The sequence below is a fragment of the Danio rerio genome, chromosome 9 (genome assembly GCF_052040795.2).
Source record: "Danio rerio strain M-AB ecotype USA chromosome 9, GRCz13ab, whole genome shotgun sequence".
NCBI classification, from domain to species: Eukaryota; Metazoa; Chordata; class Actinopteri; order Cypriniformes; family Danionidae; genus Danio; species Danio rerio.
In genome coordinates, this window is record NC_141029.1 from 5510001 (window position 1) to 5530640 (window position 20640).

Consider the following 20640-nt stretch of genomic DNA (forward strand, 5'->3'; position numbering starts at 1 on the left):
CAGATTTTTCCTTTTTTTGTTTGTTTGTTTGTTAACCCTGCCACACTCATGTCAGATTGGATAATAATAATAGACATAGAAAATGATCAACACTAATAATGTTCAGGGAGCAATAGCCCAAAATAAAACAAATACTGTACAGTTTTTTTAAACATCTATTTTCTGTTCACATAGGGAAAAAGTAAATAAATAATATACTATAATATAAAATAAATACAATTTTTAAAAGCTCCTTACAGCCAAAACAAACACATTGACAAAATGTGTTGCTTATAATCCCATTTCATGCAATCTTCTGAACCCACCAGTTCCAAAATGAGAACAAAATACTATTTTGTCCTGTCTTACCTGGATTGAGGTGCAGTGTTTCATTGTTGCAGAAGTCTGTGAAGCAGCAGTTGCGCTTGGAGACATTTCTGGAGCTGTAGCAGAACACCTGACCCTTCAACTCTGATGGGGACACGCACGATTTCACCGTCTCCTCCTTCCCGTTTATGAGCATCACTGAGTTCCAACAAGCGCCTTCTGCCTCCGTCTCACACGTGTGGTTGACACACAAGTGGCATACACACTTTAAGGCTGAAAGAAAACATTTGATGATTAATATTTGACAAAAGTGTTTTTTGTTTTTTTCTTTCACAATAGGGCCAGGACTAGCTATCAAATATACACACTATTAATACATCATATGAATAAAGTTGTCACATTAAAACCCCCCTGTGCTGACAGATGCATGTAGACTACGTTGTCCTGTGTGAAAATGTGTTTTTTTTTTCACCAGTTACAACAACTGTAAACATAACCTTATCCCTGTTAAAACATAACTGCTTTATCAAACCTGAGATTTATCTAGCCACACCGAGGCGTGATTACTGTCACACCTGTTTTCAATCAAGAAATTACCTGCCTGACAAAAGTAAAGTAGACCAAAAAATCCTCAAAAGCTAGGCCAGTTCTGCCTTGTCACTGAAGTTTAATTTGGCTGTGACTGTTCACTTTCATGCCCAGACATTTGTTTCGGAACCCATCTCATTTGCCCAGTAAGCGCGGTTCGTGGCATATGAGAATACCGCAAGTAGACCAAAAGATCCTCAAAAGCTAGACATTATGCCAAGATCCAAAGAAATTAAAAAGAAATGAGAAAGAACATAATTGAGATCTATTAGTCTGAAAATGTTATGAAGCCATTTCTAAAGCTTTGGAATTGCATTGAGAGCCATGTCAACATGGAAGGGTTAAGAATCTTCCCAAGAGTGGCTGGCCGACCAAGAGCACAGCGACGACTCATCCAAGAAGACCCCACAACAACTTTCAAAGACTCACTTGCCTCAGTTAAGGTGAGTATTGATGACTTCACCATAAAAAAGATACTAGGGAAAGACTGAAAAGCAAAAGGCTTGTCTCAGTTTTGCCAAAAAACATCTTAATGATCCCCAAAACTTTCATTCATTCATTCATTTTCTTGTCGGCTTAGTCCCTTTTATTAATCCAGGGTCACCACAGCGGAGTGAATCGCCAACTTATCCAGCATGTTTTTACGCAGCAGATGCCTTTCTAGCCGCAACCCATCTCTGGAAAACATCCACTCACACACTCATACAGTATGGTGGAAACCGTACGCGAACACTGGGAGAACATGCAAACTCCACACAGAAACGCCAACTGAGCCAAGGCTTGAACCAACGACCTTCTTGCTGTGAGGCGACAGCAATATCTAATGCGCCACTACGTCATCTTCACAAAACATTTGCGATAATAATCAGAGATAAACGTTGAACTTTTTGAACAGTGTGATTCTCATTGTGTGGCATAAATATAACAAAGCATTTCAGAAAACATTTAATATAGTTAGAAATGGATATTTTTTTAAAACTTCAATACCGGGACAACACTATAGCAGACAACACAAGGGTGTGCTGCAGTGTTTTTATCGCTTAACGGGTTACATAGACTGAAGAAGAAAAGCATCCCCATCACACAAGGCTAAACCCTAAACAGTTTTTAAATACTTTTTAAAGTTAAAACCTTAGAAAACATTAAAAACAAATGTTATTTTAAGGAAGACGATTAAACAATATTAACAAGAAAACAGAGTTAATAAAATAATGTTTCTTAAAACTTTTATTGAAATATATTGTTAGTGAGTGACGCTGTGGCGCAGTAGATAGTGCTGTAGCTTTACAGCAAGAAGGTTGCTGGTTCGAGTAATTTGGTGTTTCTGTGTGGAGTTTGCATGCTTTCACCATGTTTGCGTGCATTTCCTCTGAATGCTCCGGTTTCCCCAACAGTCCAAAGACATGCGGTAGAGGTGAATTGGGTAGGCTAAATTGTCTGCAGTGTATGAGAGTGAATGACTGTATGTATGACTCCCAGTGATGGTTGCAGCAGAAAGGGCATCCTCTGCATAAAACATGTGCTGGATAAGTTGGCGGGTCATTCCACTGTGGCAACCCCAAATTAAAATGTGGACTAAGCCGAAAAGAAAATGAATGAATATTGTTAGCAATTGGATGGCAGTTGGCCCAATTGGGTAAAGCTTTTCATGGACATAGGAAAATTAAGACTCGTTTAAAAGGATTTTAAACCTACAACACAATATTTTAGTGAATTTAAGACGTTTTAAGGCCTAAAATTTGTTGTATAAATTTTAAGACCCCATGGATACCTTGAAGAGAGAGTCCTGGAGTCAAACAGAAAAGGTTAACTAAAACCAATCGGATTACCTAAATATGACGTTGCAGGGTCAGTAGTAAACAACAATCTGGCACAGAACAGCACGAACAAGGGAAATAAAAAGGGGAGCTAATGAGGAGGAAATGAGCAAAGACAGGTGAAACAAATCAACTAAATGAAAGGGAATGAGGGGGCGGAAAGTAACAATCAGGAGCACAAATAAAGTGGAACATGTGGCTAATTCAAACAATCAAAACAGATAGAACCGGCAGATCAGCCTGAAGTCCTGACAGTTACATGTAAAGATGAAATAAACTTCCAAAACAAACGATATTTAAGATATTTGGATCACATATCAACAGATTAAAACAGAGATATGATCACAAACTGTAAATTGGGTAAATTCTGCACCTCTACCCATTTTCAGTAATTTAAAACCCTCATGAAGGTTAAACCAACAGAGTTCCAATTCAGCAATATCTTTTAGACCAGAGGTCACCAAACTTGTTCCTGGAGGGCCGGTGTCCTGCAGATTTTTAGCTCCAACCCTAATCAAACACACCTGAACAAGCTAATCAAGGTTTGCTAGGTATACTTGAAACATCCAGGCAAGTGTATTGAGGTAAGTTTAATCATAAGTGATGGCATTATAGCTCATAAAAAAAAAAAAAAAAAAAAAAAAAATTATATATATATATATATATATATATATATATATATATATATATATATATATATATATATATATATATATATTATTTATTTATTTATTTATTACATTTTTTTGCAATATACGAGAGTTAATGCGAAATGGACATCCTTCTATTAGGCATATTTTCAATTTTAATTAAAACAATTTGAAGGGTAATGGAAACTTACAAGTGGAAAAGATACAATCTCACATTTCCAGCCCCTTAAAGTGATGGCTTTCATTTTTTCATAGGTTTTTAATTGGTCATCAACAAGCATCCTTTAAAAAAACAATGGAATTCAAAAGTAATCTTGTTAACCTTTATTTTTAGAACCCATGGGCAGTTACTATTTGTGTTGTAGTGACAGGAGATTTTTAGGTTACGTAAGCAGGTTCTCTCAGACTACAGTGAAAAGCTCTGTAATGCAGCTTAGTATAATCTAGGGTTGTGACACACCTGCAAGTCTGGACATGCATTCACTGTCTCGTCTCTTTCACACGTTTCTTTTCTTTTCAGAGGTCAACAAATTGTTGGTCACCACTGGACGGATATTATAATTAAAACTGCCACAAGTGTTTTTTATTTCTATTGTACATGCATGTGGAAAAACAAAACAAACCAATTGTTGTGGTGTAATGGAAATTTAAACTGCATAGTGGCAAAAAAAACATTTATATATATACATATATATACATATATATATATATATATATATATATATATATATATATATATATATATATATATATATATATATATATATATATATATATGTGTGTGTTTGTATATGTATGTGCATGTTTATATATATATATATATATATATATATATATATATATATATATATATATATATATATATATATATATATATATATATATATATATATATATAAATGTTTTTTTTGCCATTATGCAGTTTAAATTTCCATTACACCACAACAATTGGTTTGTTTTGTTTTGTCAATCGATAAAAAAAATGAATTAATCACACTTTTTTTTTTTTTTTAATTAATCGCACATTTAAAAAATTAATCACATTTAAAAAACTGAAACTTGTAATTTTGGCTATTCAAATGTAAATTTCATGTAAACGCAAGATAAAAAATATTTTAATTTAAAATATAATTGTTTATTAGATTTTTTGTTTAACTTGTTTACATGAAGAAATCTGTCACAACAAACCCACAATAAACCATCAAGATCCTGGCTTGACAGTCATATTTATTACAGAAATAAAAACACAGGCATGTTAATGCCATTTGAATTATAAAACAATCAATGCCAACAAAGAAAAAAAAAAAAAAAAAAAATATATATATATATATATATATATATATATATATATATATATATATATATATATATATATATATATAAATATATATATATATATATATATATATATATATATATATATATATATAAATATATATATATATATATATATATATATATATATATATATATATATATATATATATATATATATATATATTTATATATTTAAGTTGGATTCTAAGTGGACTACAAAAAAAATGCCAAAATAAAGGCACTCCAGATGTGGAAAATGGAAAATTATAATAACAATAAAGAATTAAGTACAAACAATTGTACTCATTGTAAAGTTGTATTGCTGTTGGTTGAGAACATTAATTATAAAGTAGAACCAATTTTGCTTAACCCTCCTTTACATTCATCCAGTTGCTAAGACAGTCCAGTCTGTTGACATTATAGGGGGACAATGTGGACCTTTTTTTTTGAATGATGTGAGCTGAGAGTGCAACGCAAACTTTTTTTATTTAGTGGCTACAGACAACGACGTTTAGGCAGGTTTGTTGCTAAAAAAACACGCGCGCGTGCACACACAGACCAGAGCCATGCACTGGGGGGTGGCCCGGTGGCTAGAGCCACTGCCCCTCTGCCCTTATTGGCTGAGGTGCCCTTCTCAGGAGGCTCTTCACTTTGCGATCGCATTGAGCACCTGCCCTGTAAGGAAATATGGTGATGAAGCTTTGTACAGTATTTGGGTGAGATGTGTTAATTAAAGCACTTATAGGCATGAGAATTGCTACATGAATAAACAAGGGATGAAAACATTCATAGAGCACATGTTCTCATATCTGTAGTTTGAGTCCTTTGGACAAAAAGCACAGCATACATTTGCTGATGACACAACGGTGGTGGCCTACAGAGAGGAGGTGCACACTCTGACGCAATGGTGTGAGGAAAACCACCTCTCACTCAACATCATCAAAACCAAGGAGCTGGTGGTGGATTTCAGGAGAGAGAAGAGAGAACACACTCCCATCACCATCAATGGGACACCAGCGGAGAGAGTCAGCACTTTCAAGTTTCTTGGAGTACACATCGCTGAGGATTTGACATGGACTGCTCACACAGACGCAGTGCTGAGGAAGGCACAACAACGCCTCTTCTTCCTCAGGCGTCTCAGGAGGTTTGGAATGAGCCCACACATCCTCCGCTCGTTCTACACCTGCACTGTGGAGAGCATACTGTCTGGCTGTATCACCACCTGGTACGGAAATAGCACCAGCAGCAATCGCAAAGGCCTACATAGGATTGTGCAAACTGCTTGACGCGTAGTAGGAGGTGAGCTTCCTTCCCTCCAGGCAGACGGCTCCGCAGCATCCAGTCACGCACCAGCCGGCTGTAGGAAAGTTTCTTCCCTCAGGCTATCAGGCTGATAAACACTTAACACACCCCACACAAACTCTTCCATACCCCTCACTGCACACCATCAATATGTAGCATGCACTGCACTTTAACCAATCCCTACTTGACACAATACTGCCTACAACTATGAGTACACCTATTCATTGTACATATCGCTGTCAATTTCACATTGTCTGGTATTTGCACTGTCTGTATTTTGCACTGTCTGAAGCCAGCAACAAAGCTTTTCACTCATCATAGCACACGTGCTGCTGATGATGTGACAATAAAAGTGATTCGATTTGATTTGTCAACCATTTTGCTTCCTTTTTAATTCCCACACACACTGCTCTGGGGTCCGTTCTTCGTATGTGGTTAGCCGGCTTTGGATATTGACGATTTGACACGATCCAGGATCGTTTCGTTCTTCAAAGCTGATCCGAGAGTTGTTGTCATAGCAACAGTTCTTCTAGGTCAAACCTGATCGGGAGCAGGTTCAATTCATATAAACAGGATTACATCGGCTCAGTTCAAGCAAAGATAGTACAGAAAGTATGTTCCGAATTCTGATATTTTCTTACAGTAGTAGTTATATACACTTGGGAAAATGGTACATATTTTTTAACTATATATATATACAGTGATAGTTATTAATAAAATAATGTTATATATATATATATATATATATATATATATATATATATATATATATATATATATATATATATATATATATATATATATATATATATATATATATATATATTAATAAAACATACAATCTGCACCCTCGAAATGAAAGTAGAAAGACTGGCACCTGGTGGTGCAAAGAGAAAATTTATTGATATGAACTTTTTAGATTGCTTTAGTACAAATTGTGTATAATAGAAATGCACAATATGTGACTTTTTAAAAGCAATAATACATTTATGCAGTCATAAACATGTTTTTACAGTTAATATGCCGGTGATTTGATGCTTCAAAAAAGTTGCAGACGCCTTTACCAATATCAAAATGCTTTTGGAAACATCCAGTAATTCTTTACACCGATTAAAAAAGGCTACTATAATAAAGAAAATATTCTCTGAATCTAGAACTAAATACATTTAGCATTGAAATGCATGATGAATACTCTTGACACATGAAAGAGTAAAGCCTGCAGCTCACAACAAATGTGGAGGGTTATTGCGTGTCATATTTAACAAATGGTTTACTGCTAATTTGATGTAATTTTGCTCACATGGATAATTGAATATTAATCAGATGATGTCATTACGCTGCTGTGCCGTCAGCCAATCATTGCATTGCTGATCATGATTTCGAGGATCGATAGATCTGTCCTTCACAACACACGCAGCGATCTCAGATCAGTTCATCCAGACATTCTAATCTGATTCACAAACTTGTTTGAAGAACCAAATTAGCCAGAGATCAGTTATCAATTTGAAAAGATCCAGGATCTGCCAAACCATCTTACATCATTTAAGCGAGGTACGAAGAACGGACCCCTGGTCTAAACCAGTTGAAGTAAACACAAACAAATCCATGTGAAAACATCTACATCACACAAATTGATCAGAATTAAAGTGAGGGGAAATTCCAAGTCAACTCTCTCAATTAAACACAATTAAACATTAATTTGATCAATTTTCAAGGCTCTGCACCTCCACAAAACTTGACGTTTGTCTATGACCTGCCTTGGGGCTAAATTGTCAACAAACTTGTCCTAGTCCAAAAATGCAAAGCACAGCTGACTATGGTATCTGGTTCAGTCAAAGATGTGCAGTTGGGTCTGTTCAATATCGGACCACATTCTCACCACAAACAAGCTGCTCCAGGATTTATTTAAAACCACATCAAGACTACAACTTAAATGAGATCTTAATATGGTTGTTTTGTTCATTTTAGGTGCATGCCGAAGAATGATTTCTGCATTCTCACCTGCCAAAACAAACCAAACCGGAAGGGAACTACAGTTTGTTTTAACTAACTAAATGAGGCGTACTGAAAGCATACAAAGGCATATAAGCATTCCTCAGTTGCTTTCAATGATGCTCCCTCAAATGGAAAACACAAGAAAAAAAAGGCACCATGTAGCAAGTTACTAGTTAACAAAAACTCAAGTGAGTTCTCTAATGCATTGCTGTTTTGTGCTTGTTATTCTAAAGCAGGGGTTCCCAAACTTTTCAGGCCGCGACCCCCAAAATGACTATGCCAGCGACCCCCTATATATTCTGAGGTGGTTATAAATACAGAAACCTTGCATGCAATGGAGCACACACACCAATGGACCCAAGTCTATTCTTTTTTTAATTTTTACAATGTATGAGAGCTGTAAATGGGCAACAAAGTTGTACCAGGTGTTATGAAATCTGCAGCATCTAACACTATTGCTGTGTCTTTAATATAACGTAATTACCCCAGGGGTTGCAATCCAATAGAAGTAGTAACTATAAGCTACCATAGTAACTATATGGTATAAACAACAATTTTTTTCTCTTCAGTAGGTTATGGATAAAATATTGTAATTCTTTTGGTTTAATAAAAATAAATAGATTTTTGGAAATCACCAGGCGACCCCCCTTCATTGTCCCGCGACCCCTCGGGGGGTCCTGACCCCCACTTTGAGAACCATTGTTTTAAAGCACTCCAAAACAGGAAATTAAAATTTTAGGTTGCATTTTGGATAGTAATTTGACAGGCGAAAAGATGACTGTTATAGTCCGTTCAAAAAATGTGTTCTAATATTAAGTTTTTTTAGCAAGACAGGCAGAGCTCCTAGATACCTAAATTTAAAAATATTAGCTAGTGCATTAGTGCAGCCATACTTTAACAATGCTGCAGCTTTTTGGTACAGAGGTAGTTCTAAAAAAATGAAAAATAAATTGCAGATGGCCCAAAATAAGTTGTGTAAAATTGTTATGAAAGTACCTAAACTGACACATTGTCACACAGCCAGCGATCGCTTTCCAGAGATCGCTGGTTCTCAGACGAACTCTCAGGACTACATTTCAGCATTCCCCAGGACCACACATTCATACATGCACTGCTCCCAGACACGCACGCCTGCTCATTCATCTATCCTGATTGCAAGCACCAGCTGATCCTTGTCACAGACTGATATCACTCCATTCATAAGCCACTCATTCACGCTTCCAGTTTGCCGAGTCTTGTTTTCCCAGTGTGACATTACGAAGCGTTTCTCCCTGTCTTGTTTCTCTGTGTTTAGACCCTAGCCTTGTATCCTAGTTATCCTGTTTAGCCGCCTGCCTTTCGACCTTTTGCCTGTTTATATCGACTGCGATTCTGGACTGTCTATAGATACCCGTTTGCACCTGATGACCACTGCTTGCCTGACATTGAATAAACCTGCATATTGGATCTTACCTCCTGTTGTCCTCTGTCACTCCACCCAGTCGTAACACATATTTACATAATGAAGATTATAGTCAAAGTCATTTTGTAAAAGTTGAGAAAAGGGTAAAACATTAGTGATGGTGTTTAGGATTTTAAAGAAAATGGTCCCAAAATATTTTCTTAACTATTATGTTTTAGTTAGTGAGGTAAACTCTCATTCTACACGAGCGCGTAGCAGGGATATTTATCCTTGTAGGTTTAAGAGTGAATCAGGTAGAAAAAAAAGTGTGTACTACTGTAGCTCTGCTGCTTGGAATGTTTTGTCCACGATTTTTTAAAGAGATTAAAATTGAGAGTGTTCTTAGAAGGGAAATTAAAAAGTGGTTATTTTACAGTTGAAGTGGAGGATTTTGTTGTGCCGAGTTGCTGAGCTGATGATGTTTGCACTCCATTTATGATTTGCTCGTTCATTTATTATTTTTTTTTAAGAATATCGAGGACCACAATGGAAATAAGCCTGTGGCTTTTTTGTGTATTTTATCCTTAGCAGTTTTCAAAATATGTATAATTTAGTCTAACTGCACTTGTTTGTATATTTTTGTTAAAATTGTCAAATAAAATAAAATAAAATAATCTATTCTAAAAACTCAAAATATGAGCAAAAAAATGCCCTAAAATTAGCTATAGAAGATGTAGTATTGTATCATTCCCCTGTTGTCCAGGAACAATCTCTCACTTCATATAGTGTATTTATTGAGATAAAACCTTAGAATCTACAAGGAAGGGAAACCTCAAGACAATCAGCATCACTATCTATGCAGCAAACATAGTGAAATGCACGCTATGAATCACAAACAAGACCCCAACAGTGAAATGAAAAATAAATAAATATATAAATAAATAAATAAATAATAACAATAATAATAATAATAATAATAATATATATATATATATATATATATATATATATATATATATATATATATATATATATATATATATATATATATATAATTCTTATATTTGTGTAAAACAAGATATTAAATTGTTTAAACATGTTTTATTATATTTATTTCATATATGTGTATTATGTAAAATTTAAAACACGTTTATGACAAACTGTGTGATTTATGACACATTAGTATGTTAATTGATTTAACACACTGCCTGTGTTAAGAAGAATAACACACTGGTTTAGTAAAAACCAGTGCTCTTCACTTGCTCTTCAGTGTTTGAAGTCTCAGTAATGATTTTAAATCACACTGAACTGAGCTAAACTGAACTGAACTGAACTTAAACACTAAAAACTGAACTACACTGTTCCAGTTACTATGACCATTTATGTGAAGCTGCTTTGACACAATCTACATTGTAAAAGCGCTATACAAATAAAGCTAAATTGAAATGAATTTAATAAAAAAATAATAATAATGTTTTGTCCTTAACTACACACTTAGGTGTGTTAAGACATAACACAGTTTGTGTTGTTTGTAATACATCTGTTTTAAAAGTGTTTAATCTTCTTGGAAGGTTGTACATTACAACAGTGTAATTCCAGTTGAAAGATAAAGGATGCAATATTGTTCACTACTAAATAAGAAATATGATACATATTTATCTCATACACCCTCAGAAGAAAAGGCACAAAATTGTTCCTTTTAGGGTACAAGTGGCCGGTCACTTGGGTAGTACTCTTAAGGGTACAATTTTATACCTCTATTTAGAGGTACAAAATTGTACCTTCTACATTTGTATTATTTAGGGAACAATTTTGTACCCCCAAGGAACAAAATTGTAGACATTGAAAGTTCAAAAATGTACCTTATTATATTATATAGCATTTTCAGGGTGCTGACCCAGGCATTTTGATCCTTTGGTGACTGCATGCGGAGTTCTGTGCTAACAGCCAGCATACTCGAACGCATCAGTAACGAACTCTACTAACGTCTCAGCAAGCCAAATTTTCTTAAAGAGAATAATAATGATGATGTTGCCACTCTGCATGGTCCTGATTCTGAATCCCATTTGGGGTCCTAAACAATTAGTTATGCAAAAATCAGTATTTACGTTTTTAATTATTAAAATTACACTCAATTGTGCATATACACATTTTTTGAGGAAAAAAAAATACTGAAAAACATAAAAAAAATTAATTTATTAAAATATTTGGTCACACTTTACAATAAGGTTCATTAGTTAATGTTAATGCATTTACTAAAATGAACAAACAATGAACAATACATCTACTACTGTATTTGTTCATGCTACAGTAGTTAACATTAGTTAATGAAAATGCAGTTGTTTATTGTTAGTTCATGTTAACTCATGGTGCATTAACTAATGTTAACAAGCATGGACTTAGATGTTAATAACGCATTAGTAAATGTTCAATTATGATTAATTGATGCAGTACATGTGTTGTTCATGATTAGTTTATGTTAGTAAATGTATTAACTAATGAACCTTATTGTAAAGTGTTACCAAATATTTAATTCAACGAATTCATTATCTTTATATATTTTAAATTGTATTTTAGTATTTATGTTTAGTATTAATACATTTAAATTAGTGTTACATGTTTATAGTGTTTTGATCTCATGAGCTCATGATTCCTATAGGGGAACAAACTATATAATTGTACCTTTAAAGGTGCCAAATTGGTCCTTTAGGATACAATTTTGTACCCAAATGTGCTATAAAAGGTACAAAAATGTACCTTTCAAACTTAAATCTGAACGTTTGTAGCTTTATAGCCCATTTGGGTACAAATTTTGCACTATTTGGAATCTTAAAAGGTACAATTGTATATTTTGTTTCCTCTAGGAACAAATTTGTACCCTCACTGTACCTTTTTTTCTGACAGTGTAAATAAGTTTTAGCTTGTTTATATGTGGTAGAATTGCTATACTAAAATATATATTTTTTAAATCAACGGGGCAGCATTTGTGTTTTGTTTCCTCAACTTAATAGTGAGTAGTTTACTTTGACACTGTTACTGTAACATGTTTTATGAAGCTGTCACTGAATGTTGATGCGCAAACTTTTCTGTTGACCCTGTCAGACTAAATCACTGATGATTGGCACTTGCCAATTATTGTCATATACAAACTGAAAACGTGCTTCTCCTACATTCTTAAATCAAGAAGCATTTTCTAGACAAGATAAAAATATTGTCTTGTCTTCGAAAATAATACATCAATATTACTTGAGTTTTTCTTTGAACAAGCTAAGCAATGTCCCAGTGGTGCAAGTTAAATATTATTATTGAAAAAATCTAAAAGCAAGATTGTTTAACTAACACCATTGGTATATTAACTTTTTTTAAAGGAAAAAATAATGTAATATTGATTTATTATTTCTGAAAATATAAAAAAAAAGTCCAACTATACATTGCTTCTTGATTTAAGAATATTTAGATATGAGCAATTCGGTGCAAATGTCAACCTTGAAAAAAAAGTTTTCACCAAAATACAGAAACTGTTTCTGTTTTTTTTTTTTGTGTGTAAGTACATATTTTACAGTACTTATAAGTTATATTTCTTATAAGAAATACTCAATAATGTATGTCAATGTTTACAAACTGTTATATTTAATTTACCAAAGTCACACAAGTGGCAATTTCACATCTGTCACATCCATAACAGAAAGATGTCACATACATAACAACACATTTTCCTCATAAATGTGAAAATATTAAATAAAATAAAATCAGTCATTTTTTGTTTTATAGTGAGCCAACTCTTATTCTTTTGATTATCATTGCTTCTTTTGGGTTGTGCAGTTTAATTCACATAATTTCTACAAAGTATGTTGTAGACTTTTTTTTTTTTTTTTTGTCACATCCATAACGCATATTTATTTTTTTCAAATAAAGTACAAAACATTTTTACAGACCGATATTTTTCAGGTCCCATAACTCAGTGGTCAGTTGGCCTGGAAAATATAATGTTGAATTTGTTTTGATTTTAACTACAAATGTCACATCCGTAACGCTGGAATTGCTCATATTTAAACTAGAACAGAACAAACACTCTTAAGAAAAGCTTTTTCAGTGCGACAACACCTGAATACACACAGACTACTTTATTTCACTACTTACAGCACCTTTGAAAAAGTTTCCTTGCTTCTCACTCCAAAAGCACTTGCAGTAATACTCTCTTACTCGTAATGGTGAAAGTAGGCCTACCCCTTTAAATAACATTCACAAATCACCGACAGACACAAACCAATGACGGCAATATCCAGATTACCGAATGCCACGGACCAACAAACGCAGTGTGAAATAGAGGGACCCAGTCGTGAACACCCGTTTCTCCACAAACTGTTTTTATTTTTTTAACTTTGGTCATTATGTAATGAAGTAGTTAGAGTCCTTCAAAGATAAACCAGCATATTCAAAGCAGAATTGAGTAATTAAGTTAAGCTGAGTTATCAACAAACAACGCAAGATTTTAAAACCATGTTGACTGTTATCGAAGTCAACTTTAATACTGTTAAAGTTGGTGTGTGCTGGCAGTGAACTGTACCTGCAGTCAGTTGCACAAACGTGAAGATGAAAAGCGCTGCATCTGAGCACCTGGGATGAGACATGACATCTGTCACTTAATGTCTGCAGATCGATACATCCACCTTCTGAGATAAAGTCATCATAGCTCAAATCTGCTACATTTCCACACTCTCTGTTTGCATTGCATCACTAGAAATAAACCTCAAAGCGACAACACGTAGACAGACTTGACCCGCCCCCTGTGCAATGTAAGAGGATTACAGAAAAGTGAGTGAGGGAGAGAGAGAAAGAGAGAGAGAGAGAAAGAGAGAGAGAGAGAGAGAGAGAGAGAGAGAGAGAGAGAGAGAGAGAGAGAGAGAGAGAGAGAGAGAGAGAGAGGCTTAAACTGGGGGAAGGGTGCAGCAACACATCTAAATTATATTACTTATGCTGTGATTATAATTGTTATTTTTCCATCTCATACTTCGGAGGCTGTTAATTGTTTTATTCTGATTGGCTAATGAACAGGTGTGCACTGGTCCAGGCAATTCTTGAAAGCATGGGCGTTGCTAGGCTGTTTTAGGGGAACCGTACCCCTATTTCTACTCAGGCCCCCTAAAACTTTTGCGATTAGCTCATACTCTGTACACTACATTATCGCCTCAGTTCCCTTCAAACTTGATAAGAAAACGGCGGCAGAATTCGGCTCCTCCCCGTCTATTGATTATCATTTCATCAGCAAACCACAGCCTTGGACAGGAAGAGAACGAGGTGTGTGTTTATTCATAAATTGTTATAATATTTGCATTTCTTTGATATACAGTTGAAATCAGAATTATTACCCCACCCCCGAATTATTAGTCCCCCTGAATTATTAGACCTCTAGTTAATTTACCCCAATTTCTGTTTAATGGAGAGAATATTTATTTAGCACATTTCTAAACATAATAGTTTTAATAACTCATTTCTAATAACTGATTTATTTTATCTTTGCCATGATGACAGTAGATAATATTTTACTTGATATTTTTCAAGACACCTCTATACAGCTTAAGTGACATTTAAAGACTTAACTAGGTTAATTAGGCAAGTTATTGTATTACGATGGTTTGTTCTGGAGACTATCGAAAAAGAAATTGCTTAAAGGGGCTAATTTTGTCCCTAAAACGTTTAAGAAATTAATAACTGCTTTTATTCTAGCCAAAATGAAGCAAATAAGACTTTCTCCAGAAGAAAAAAAAAATATTTCTGTAAAAATCAAGCATAATGTGAAAATGTCCTTGCTCTGTTAAACATAATTTGAGAAATAAATCAAAAGGGAACTAATAATTCATATACACACACACACACATATATATATATATATATATATATATATATATATATATATATATATATATATATATATATATATATATATATATATATATATATATATATATATATATCAAAAACAGACAAGCTCAAAATGTTGGACATTACATACAAAAATATTTTTCTCATTCTATATATATATATATATATATATATATATATATATATATATATATATATATATATATATATATATATATATATATATATATATATATTATTTTTTTTTTTTTAATTTTTTTTTTTTTTCTAATTAATTTTCAAATAACAGTATAGAGATTTCACTATTACTTCCATCTTGGCTTTAAACAATAACCAAACATTTGGCGTTTGTGACATTAGATCTGGCTCACAGACTCAGCGCTTATTCATTCTTTCATTCCTCAGGTGATTTATCAGGTTAAGATCAGGATTCCTCGCAGGTGAGTCAAGTTCCACCACACAAACAACATTGGCAAAAATCTGTATGGAGATTAGTAAAAAGACTGGCAGTAGGACTTCCAGAAATATTCTCTTATATTACAGAAAATAACTATTTCACAAAATTACAAACAAAAGCTGTAAAAAAAAATATGGTCCGTTCATTAAAGTACAGTTTATTAAATTACACATATTTTTCAAATTAATCACTATAAATGTAAAGTTCAAATGAAATACTTCAAAAGTAAATTATTGTAAATGGACAGATTGAATTTATGTAAATAAATGCATGTAAATAAATAAATATTTACTGGATTAATGCTTTTCACAACTACAACAAATCTCTGTAAAATGTATGTATTTAGAAGTTATTTTATGTCAACCTAACTTTGTAAACTACAATAACCAGCAAATGTTGGCTGATGACTGGTGATTTCGAAATATAAAACAACATTTTCAGAAATTTTCTAAAAGAAAAGGAACAAGGTATTCTTTACCTATGCATCATTTTAATTAAAGCGCGTGCATTTAAAGTCTGCCAAGTTACACAGCCTCTGCAGAATTTTTGAGGGTAAATTTAAGGCTTTTAACATCAACTAAACAAAACTTAAGGGAAAACCATACCTGATTTTCAACATATTGCTTTATATTGTGCCTTATAGCAGCATTTTAATGTAAAACTGATCACAATTTTAAATTAACTTAACATCATGTACAATTGAAGGCAGAATTATTAGCCTCCCTTTGAATTGTTTTCTCTTTTTTAAATATTTCCTAAATGATGTTTAAGAGCAAAGGAATTTTCAGAGTATTTCCTATATTTTTTTTCTTCTGGAAAAAGTCTTATTGGTTTTATTTCGACAAGAATAAAAGCAGTTTTTAATTTTTTAAACACCATGTTAAGGACACAATTATTAGCCCCTTTAGGCTAATTTGTTTTGGATAGTCTGCAGAACAAACCATACAATAGCTCGCCTAATTACCCTAACCTGCCTAGTTAACCTAATTAACCTAAGTATTTAAATGTCCCTTTAAGCTGTTTAAAAATGTCTTGAAAAATATCTAGTCAAATATTATTTACTGTCATCATGGCAAAGATAAAATAAATCAGTTATTAGAGATAAAACTATTATGTTTAGAAATGTTTAAAAAAAAAAAAAACTGCTCTCTGTTAAACAGAAAACGGGGAAAAATAATAAACAGGGGTGCTGATAATTCAAGGGGGCTAATAACTCTGACTTCAACTGTATATTAAGATTCTCCCAGAAGTGTTCAAAGCACAGAGCTTTGAGGAATCCCAGTAGTTGGAACTTAGAAACCCCCTCCCCCTACAAGACATCATAAAGCAGTGTTTTCCAACCCAGTTCCTGGAGGCACACCAACAATACATATTTTGGATGTCTACCTTATCTGACCCATTCATTTCAGGTCTTGGAGTCTCTTCTAATGTTCTGATTCAGGTGTGTTTAAATTGGAAGAGGTTGAAAATGTGTATTGTTGGTGTGCCCTAAATTACGTGCCTGAAAATTAAGCCACTATACAGGGTTGATCCTGAGCAAAAGATGACAGAGCAATCAGATGGTTAACTGTGACAATGATACCTTTACTTTCATACTTGGTTCCTGAACTCCTGAAGCTCCATTCACACTAGCAGCAACTTTGTAGATGTCTGATGTTGTAGATTTGTAGAAGTCACTAGTGAGCATTCCCATGTTGAGGTTGCTTAGGTAACATGTATGATGATATTCCACTCAAAGTTGATTGACCCAACTCAGATCAGCTATTCTGAAACTGCAAACTCAAGAGTTTTTAATCTCTCTGTAAATCAACTCAGAGTTCAAGTTTAAACTCCGAGTTGGTTGAACCTCCTTACTGAAACAGGCCCCAGGTTCTACTCAAGCAACACAAACACTCACACCTGACTTCTAATTAGACACACAGCTGACAATCATCATCATCACAGCACTGAAAATATTAATAATTAATCAAAGCTATTTCACTTCGATAGCTGACACATCCCAGCATAATCAACATTTTAGTGTAATAATTAAACATAACCATATATTAAGAGCATATGAACTTCTAAATTAGAGGTAGGCAAACTACGGCCCGTGAGCCATGTGCGGCCCACTGAACTCTTTCATCCAGACCGCTAGTGAGTTTTTAAAATGCTGCTTATGAGTATCGGTTTGGTTTCAGAATTAGTACAGTAAATTAATGGTGCAATACAAGTGAATGGCAGTTTGATAGCAGTATTGCACGCGGTACAGTATGTGCAACCAGTAGAATTGGAACACACTCTCGGATAATAAAATGCACTCGACAGGTAATGACTGAAAATGAGTCAGGCAAAAAAAAAAAAAAATTGACTCTGAATGTCATGTGTTAAGGACAACAAAATACTTCTTCACCAATATCGGACAGAAAGCGGTATGTCTAATATGACAAGAAAGTATTGCTGTTTTTAAAGACTGCAACCTAAGGGGCTGATCACACCGCCATGCATTTACATACCAAAAACGCGAAGTGCAATTTTTTTTATGTCGTTAGGCAACAACTGAATCAGCTGGGTATTTTGCGAGAGTGCTGCTGCTGATATAACTTTATTTTTTTGGCTCATTGTTCACATTAACACACTCATAATAAAATTACTTGATCTACAAAGACTAAGGTTCTTCTTCCGTTATATAATGATTGATATGAGCTTATTTATAAAAGCTCAAATGATATTGTTGTAAATTTGACTCAAATAATATAATAATTGTTGGTTAAATGTGGTAATTTTTGTCATAGAATATATTTTCCATGCATAAATCCACTTTAAAAAGTTATTTTTATCAAATATTTGTGGTTTAAACGAAGTTTTATGATGATTGATCTCTAAATTCTAAAAGCTGTGCAAAGTAGATTATTGTAAATTTGACTGAGTAGTAAACTTTAAGAATTATTTGGAATGTTAATATGAATTTTTTTCTATCAGACAATATATTTTCTATTCTCCACTGTAACATTTATTACATTATTATTATATTTTATAAGGGATTATTTTATTGTTTTATGATGATTAGTAAGTAAATATAAATAGCAATGCAAATAATCTGACTTGTAAATATGACTCAATAATAACTATAAAAAAAAACAGCTTTGTGTTATTGTGACATGTTTCTGTCCGATATTATGTAACCCCACCGGTCCTATGCCCCCCAACCCGCTTCGAGCTGGTATCCAACCGGCAACCTTCCGCATGAGAGTCGGTTGCTTTAACAAGGAGGCTAATGACCATGGCCTCTAGCGTCTGTCGCTAGAGCACCTTTAGAGGTCAGAGGAGTGAGGTTTACCTGCACAGCACTTACTAGCTGGCCTCCGTTACACTCACCCCCCCTAAACCTCACTGCCATCCGGGTCACGGCACCAATGTAACCCCACCGGTCCTACGCCACCCAACCCGTTCCGAGCTGGGATCGAACCGGCAACCTCCCACATAGGAGTCGGTTGCTCTAACAAGGAGGCTAATGACCGTGGCCTCTAGCATCTTTTGCTAGAGCACCTTTGAAGGTCAGAGGAGTGAGGTTTACCTGGTTTACTAGCTGGCCTCCGTTACTATTACATATTCCATGCCTACTGCCACTATAAATAAAAGTTTTTTTTTTGAAAGATTTGACATGTGGCCCTTCAGTTGGTTTGCAAAACAATATGTGGTCTTTGGGTATAAAAAGGTTGCCCACCACTCTTCTAAATGGATACTCAAACACAAAACACTCCCTAATACAACAGAAAACATCCCCAGACAATTATCGCTAAATACATAAAGCAAAAAAGGAGTGCAGATTAGCATTAATCAGCTAATTACAAACATAAAATAAAACATATTAAAACATAACTTAATTTAGCGATCTCAAACAGACAGTTGAAACTTCACAACAGTGATACAAAAAAGAAGATTAAACTTTCTTACCACAGTGGGAACAGGAAAATATGTTTTACGGGTTATCTGCGCAAAACAACATGAGTCACTCGCTGAGCATTACTTTTTTTTTCTTGTTTTGTTTTTATCCCAGAATCCAATGTGATTTCCCGCATCTCTTTCTCTTAAAGGGGACAGAACCCAACAGATAATTGAAAACCTCGTCAACATGTTTTTTTCTAATCCTGTCACTATAAATACATCCGCATTTTTGTAATGTACTCTATGTAGTTTCAAGTGCTCCACAAAAATACATCTCCTGTTCCTCCGTCTGTGCACGTAACAGTTTCCAGATACACATTAGTTAGAAGCTATCTAATGGGTTTTTAGTTAGGGTTTTAAGGGGAAAAATACGATTTAACATCCCAGTGCTCTAGATTGAGTACCAGTTAATTAAATAAAAACACATAAATTACAGTGTCCGTCCTCTGTCAGCAAATGGTTCACTTCTGCTATTAACTTTTTTTTTTTTTCAATTTGCATAGTATTGGAAATATGCTCACCAAACAAACATTGAGGGAACAAACAAGTGTTTGTTACTATTAGAAACCAGACAACAAATAAATGACAGAAAAATAAGCCACAAAGCATACAGATTTAGCTGTAATAAAATGTAATAATTTGTACTCTATGATTTCTTAAAGTCAAAATCGTTTAAATGAATCGAACAAATCATTTAAAGCTGTTCTTCTTAATGAACCGAATGATCCAGTCAAGCAAATTCAACTGATTCTTTCGGACAGATCTGAGAACCGATGAACTGTTAATACTGCGAATGCTTAACTTTCGGTTATGTTTTGTTTTTAAATGCTTAATATATAACAAACAGTTGTGTATTTAACTAATTTAACTTAAGTCGAGTCTTTTTTAGATATTTGTCAAGCAAGTCTCAAGTACTAAATTTTGTGACTTAAGTCTGACTCGAGTCAAGTCATGTGACTCGAGTCCCCATCTCTGACTATTATAGATATAATTACAATGTAATTACAATGTTATAAC

General features: G+C 33.9%; 1 protein-coding gene across 3 annotated transcripts in view; it reads right to left on the reverse strand.

Moving 5' to 3' along the window:
- Positions 1-17540, reverse strand: part of acvr1c (activin A receptor type 1C) — a 49102-nt gene extending 31562 nt beyond the window's left edge. The window contains exons 1-2 of one of the 3 annotated variants that reach the window (XM_087267453.1): positions 17279-17540; positions 349-579 (exon numbers count right to left, since the gene is read on the reverse strand). In XM_087267453.1, coding sequence (XP_087123579.1) covers positions 349-502 — 154 coding nt within the window. In that variant the 5' untranslated portion in view covers positions 503-579; positions 17279-17540. Of the gene's footprint in view, positions 1-348; positions 580-2723; positions 2767-13923; positions 14076-17278 lie in introns of those variants that run through there. The other 2 variants (XM_087267451.1, XM_087267452.1) reach the window with 2 other exon arrangements.
- Positions 17541-20640: the final 3100 nt, after the last annotated feature.